A 6,470-nucleotide genomic window follows, 5' to 3' on the forward strand; every position below is an offset into this window, starting at 1 on the left:
AAATGGGATAATCAAGCGGATGAGTGAATGCAAAGGAGGTTTCATGTTGAATTTATNCTTTCGCTCAAGACTTCATAATTCCTTCTCTCCCTCTCCTTTATGATCAACTAATTTACAAATTAAGACAATAAGAAGTTGTATGAACGAAAATGGGATAATCAAGCGGATGAGTGAATGCAAAGGAGGTTTCATGTTGGATTTAAGATAGGGAACGCATCCCTGTTATCGACTGTTTCCATGATAATAGATGAAAATTTCTTTACCCACAGAGACGGCCTCTCGATTAGTTCATGCGCGCTACCGCTATGAAACTCTGATCGAACAGTTCCCATAAGCCTCAGCAATCTCCCCTATTATCTCTGGCCAGTTCGTCCAGCCGTCCGATTCGACCGTGTCGCCATCCCTCCGTTGGGGTCGTACTATTTTTCGCTTGGGGTCACGCCAAACCCGAGATCTGAGCCTCTATAACTTTAGTCATTCCTCTTTGGTTTTCGCCGTCGGAGATTTTGTCACCCACCCTATTCTTTTACGGTTATTCACTCGTCGATCTAATTTTACAACAGAGAAAAGTACAATATAGTACAGACATTGCACTGTGGACATTATTGAGCTGTATAAAGACTTCTAATTGTGTCTGAAATGGGTAGGAAGAAATGTCATCGGTCGCTTAGAAATGATGATCTTTCATCAGTAAAGACAATACCGCAGATTAAACGGAAGGAGATTAATCGACATTGCGAAAGATTATTTAGATGTAAGTGTGCTTCAGTTTAACTTGTTTACTCAGTCATTTTTTTGTCGTAAATTTATGAATGTTAAAGACATCTAGGAAGATTAATCTAGAAAACTTCTTCATTAAAAGATTTGAGGGTTACAGAAAAGGTTTTTCAACATTTTTCTGCCAACTACTTACTAGTTCCTGATATATTGGCCAGAAAATTTGCTAATCAAGTAACGAACATTGGTCAGATGAAGACTTACAAGCATCTCTAGAACTATTAACTTCATAGCGAAATTTCAAGAAACATTTTGTGCAGTGCTTGAAATTTTCCACGAAAAAGGATTGCCGACAGTTGTTTGAAAACTTTACCATTTCCGAGACATTGCAATAATGACCATGACTGTACTTTACTATTATTGTTATTATTTCTTCATTTTCAAGTATGCAGTGATCCTACATACACAACGCGACTATGGGAGAATTATCTGGATATTTCCTCGATTTTGGAAAAGATTAATCGCCTTGAGGAGATAAAGACAACGACGACAACACCACGTGCATCAGCGACAAAGCAGTTTGTGGAATGGTTGCAGAGCTATGGAGCGAAAATTGAAGGCGTCAGCATTGCTGAGTTTGCAGGGTTTGACCTCGGGATTAGGGCTGAGAAGGATTATCATGCGAATGAACTGGTGTTGGAGATTCCTAGGAAAGTCATTTTTAGTATTGAGACTGCCGCTCCAGAGTTATCTTCGATTATGGGTGACCCAATAATTCAAAACATGCCACAAGTGGCTCTAGCTGTTGCTCTTCTGGTAGAGAAGCATAAGAATAGTTCGAAATGGAAACCTTATTTACGCATGCTGCCTGGAAGTTATAACACTGTACTTTATATGAGCACCAGCGATATGGTTGAGCTTAAAGGGAGTCCTACACTGGGTAATTTCATCCGTATTATTTCATAAACGGAGGAAGCCAATTGTTTCTAAGTAATTAGTTCTATAATTTAAAAGAATTATCTCTTCGGGTTGTTTATCTGTTACCCTCCGTTCTAACTCCGCATAAATATAATATATTTTTGACACTGCTTCTAAATTCACCTCGTGCCGAGAAGTGCCTTTTCGTTTCCTCGTAAACGAAAAGTAAACGAAAAGTCTTTTCGTTTACTTGTAAACGAAAAAGGCATAGTGCGGCCACTCGCTGAACATAACATCACTGTCAAAAAATATTGTTCGACACATGTGAGACCGGAACTTTCAACTCATGAGATTGCCACTTCACACTCGTAAAAATTCCGTCTCATTCGTATCGAAATATACTATTTTACAAATATTGGTAGTTCGTACCAGTAGAAATAATATACTTGAAAAGGATATTAGGAAATATCCTATATCTTTCTTCGTTCTAGTCGCACCCAAATCGTGTTGGGATGTACTCAACGTGAGGTATGGTTTTCGGGATATTTTTTCCTTTCTTTCTCGATTCATTACGTTCAATAACAATATCAATGCAATCATAATATTTTCTGAATTCTCCAACAATTTAGACATACTTTTAATCATTAAATTGAATTCTTAATTTTCTACTAAATTTACAATATTTCTAATCTGAAATCCAGAAACCACTTGATAATACGCGATTTGAGGCTGTCATGAATGTCTTTGACAAATGATATTTTTCAATGTCCATTAAAAAAGTTATTTATTTTTTCATCATTAGTATTAGACACATTGGTCACAATTTGAAAATTGTATAACTTATAGGCGTCGCGAAATTGAATAAACAAAATGAGCCTTATACACGGGCTGTTATGGAATTGTTTTCATGCATGGAAGGGTGACCCGTAGTCAAGCCAAGGTTGACCCCCGGTCAAGCCAAGATTGATCCCTGGCCAAGGTTCATCTCTGGTCAAGCTGTGGTTGACCCAAGTCCTTCACATGACCGTAACTTGACCTTCACTAGACCTTGACTAAACGTTGAATAAACCTTGACTATTTTTTTTTTGATAAAATTTTTCAACAAATGATGCAATCTTCCCCCGATTCGAATTCGACCGAGATAACATTCACACGAATATTTTAAGCCATTTTTTTTAATGATCGTCGAAAAACTAAATTTCTAAAAAAAAGCTCACATACATTCGTATCGACATGATGTAAAAACATCATATTCGAACTCGTGAGACCAAATTTAGTCATCCTGACACAAAAAAATGGAAATTTTAGATTTGACGAATACATTCGGAAGAAAAATCTGCAATTAAGATGGGGAAAGGTGATACAACGCGGAATTTTGAACTCCTTCCGGAATATCAGAATATTTCTGGTGCTGTGAACAACTTTAAACCATGCTTAATCGAAAGAACGCGAAATTTCAGCCAATGATACCTATTGAAGACTCAAAAAATGTATTATCATTTCTTTTGACACCTAGAATTTCAACAAAAAGTCGACAGAAAGTAAAAAATCAACTAAATTGACTTTTCCTACGATGATGTCAAAACAATTAAGGTTTTTTTAAAGCTCTTTTGAATGTAGAAAAAACCATCTGAAAAGTCTCGACAAAATTGAAATTTTCAAGGAACAAAACCGGATCAATAATTGGTGAAATCACTAATAATGCAATTTTGTGTCAATCATTCAACTTTACTCCAGGTTAACTTAAAAAATGGTCTAAAAAAAAATCAGAACCATCTAAGCATGAATATTTATTAATCCCCCCAAAAAACGGGAATACGCTTTGGTTTTGTAAAAAAAACTCAATTCCCCCTGTGTAAGCCGCAAAAATTGTCTGAAAAAATTACATCGAAATGAGTCAGACTCATCTGAAACTTGAAGATTTTCTACTCCCACAGGAAGTGTTTATACAATCTTTTGGCCCAATTTGGACAAATCTCCGAAATGACTCTAGACAGAGCAAAAAATTTTCCTTAAAAAGTTAGGCTCAGATGACCCAAAATCATCAGAAACGTGAAGATTTACTCTTCTCCGAGGAGATGTTTATACGACCTTTTGGCTAAAATTTCCTTGTAAAAAAATCAAAAATTTTCTTTCAAAATGATAGGCTTAGATTAACCAGAATCATCCAAAACGTGGAGATTTTATATTTCCTGGGAAAGTGTTTGTACGACCTTTGACACAAATTTTCGGGAAAATAAAAAAAAATGTTTATACGACCTTTTGGCACAAGTCACGCGATATAAGAGTTGAAATCCAAGTTTCAGAATTGAAAGGTCAGAAGGATCAAAATCTAAGGGTCAGAAGGTTCAAAACGCAAGCGTCTGAATAAAGTCAAAATACAAGGTTAAGAATTTAAGGGTCGTAAGGGTCATAGGGGTAAAAATACAAGGATCTGAATATAAGGGTCGAAATCTGAGGCTTCGAATTTAAGGGTCACAAGGGACAAAATGTAACTCATAAGTGCCAAAATACAAGGGTCTGAATATCAAAGTCAAAATCGAAAGTTCAAAATTTTAGGATCGCAAGGGTCAAAATTTACTAGTCATAAAAGTCAAACAATAATTGTCTGAATATAAGGGTCAAATTCTAGGGTTTCAAATTGATGGGTCACAATGGTCAAATTCTAAGGGTCAGGAGGGTCAAAGTACAATAGCCTGAATATAAGTCAAAATCAAAAGTTCCGATTGTAAGGGTCACAAGGGCAAAAGCTAAGAATCAACACAAGCGTCTGAATACAAGGGTCAAAATCTATGGTTCAGAATTTAAGGGTCATAAGGATCAAATTCTGAGAGTCATAAGGGTTAAAATACAAGGGTCTAAATATCAAAGTCAAAATCGAAAGATCAAAATTTTAGGGTCGCAAGAGTTAAAATTGAAGGATCATAAGAGTCAAACAATAATTTTATGAATATAAGGATTAAATTTTAAGATTTCAAATTTAAGGGTCACAACGGTCAAATTTCAGGGTCACAGGGGTCAAATTCTAAAGGTCATGAGGGTCAAAATATAAGGGTCTGAATATAAAGGTCAAAATCCAAGGTTTCGATTGTAAGGGTCAGAAAGGTCAAAATCTAAGGCTCATAAGGATCAACATACAAGGCTTTGAATCTAAGGGTCAAAATCTGAAAGCTCGAATTTAATTGTCACAAGGGTCAAAATCTGAGGGTCATATGAGTCAAAAGTTGAAAATTAAGAGTCACAAGGGTCAAAATGTAAAGGTCTAAATACGAGGGTCAAAATATAAGGGTCCAACTTCGGAGGTCAAAATCTAAGAATCAGAATTGAAGGGTCACAAGGGTCAAAATCTATGTCAGATTGTAAGGGTCAAAGTCTAAGGGTCCGAAAATGAAGGTCAGAAAGATTGAGTATTGAACCCTCCCTCTCCCCCGCCACTGTGACAATCAGCATTGAACAATTGAAAATAATAGCAATCAGATCGATGAACGTTCTTAAATTTTAACAGCAGTTTAAGGCCCGACCTGCACGGCTAGTAACTATTTTTACCCCCGATGGCAAACCAGAGGGAGGGGTATATGCTTTTGACGCTCCATAACACGACTCTTCGATATCTGTGTTTGGACGAAACTACATGAAAAACGATTCGAAAAAATGACAATTTGTATCAGGAATAAAGAGAACATTCTGGGGAACTCAACTACGGAGCCCGATTTTTGATTAATACTCCGTTTTCCTACAAAATGCATTTTAAAAAAATGATTTGGGGAAGGTGAAAATATTAAACCGAAATTTCCTAGCGAGCAAACGAAAAATCCGTTGGTAAAATTGGTTAGTTACTGCTCTTCAGCTGTTACTGTGTACGCCATAGACATAACACCTAGACTGGGGGGTCTCCTACGCTTCGTCGTCCCGTATTCCCTATTCCCGGTGGTTCCTGAAGCTCCATATATTGAGCATATGCTTATTAGAAAATTCGTCTAATTAAAATTTTGAGTTTTTATTTTCCTCTTTGTGAGCTACTCAAGGATAACTTTTTCATCAGGGGTTTTTAATTTTCAATTTTTGTGAATTTTATCCCCCCCCCCCCACGTTGTGCGGCCGACTCCGAAGCTTGATATCAAATTTGCACGGTCGGTAACAGCGAATGTGTCAAAATATGATAATTTACCAGGGCCGTGTAGGGCTCCAAAGTCAGGGTGCCTAATTTTTCCCCCCAAAAAAATTTGAAACCCCATGGACACCCTTTCATTTTCAAAGGGATGTATCGGGCAAAGATAAATGTATCAAATGCTCAAACACTTTGTTTTGGAAATCAACGGGGACCCCCTCAACCCCCCAAAAAAGATTCGACTCATTGAGAGTGGGGCTAAGGGGCGAGGGGGGAGGAGGAAAACTTCACATTTTTCGATTTTTCTAGCAAAAAAAATATTTTGATTATAAGAGTGGCANGCGGACCAGCATCGCGGCGAACCGCAGGATGGACCAACACCGTCCACCAGCGTTGGACGCGTTGGTACGGTTTAACACGAGGATGAAAACCCTTTTACTGATCACGTCGGGGTCACCAATGTAGTAATCGTGATGAGTTAGGAAAGGGTTGCACAATTACTAACAAAGTATTCAAAATACTGAATCGTAATATATTTACAATCGCGTTAATTATAATATACAATAGATAGATGAATACGTATAAGTGAGTCACTAGTAGAACTCGGAGACGAACTCTGACTGACTGCCTCACTGGTCAGTGCGGATTAATAATTTGGGTAGCAGGTAAACGCGTGATATTTGAGAGAGCGAGATATTCGGAGGATTAGAGCGAGATAGGGCTCGTC

General features: G+C 37.4%; 1 protein-coding gene across 1 annotated transcript in view; it reads left to right on the plus strand.

The window, feature by feature from the left end:
- The first annotated feature begins 502 nt into the window (after positions 1-502).
- The window catches only part of LOC107038715 (actin-histidine N-methyltransferase), a 315,301-nt gene continuing 309,333 nt past the window's right edge, over positions 503-6,470 (plus strand). Inside the window, exons 1-2 of the mRNA XM_015257970.1 lie at positions 503-754; positions 1,163-1,657. Of these exons, the coding sequence (XP_015113456.1) occupies positions 640-754; positions 1,163-1,657 (610 nt within the window). The 5' untranslated portion in view covers positions 503-639. The remainder of the gene's footprint in view (positions 755-1,162; positions 1,658-6,470) is intronic.

This window comes from Diachasma alloeum, unplaced genomic scaffold (assembly GCF_001412515.2).
Source record: "Diachasma alloeum isolate Michigan unplaced genomic scaffold, Dall2.0 Dall_scaffold_00287, whole genome shotgun sequence".
NCBI lineage: Eukaryota > Metazoa > Arthropoda > Insecta > Hymenoptera > Braconidae > Diachasma > Diachasma alloeum.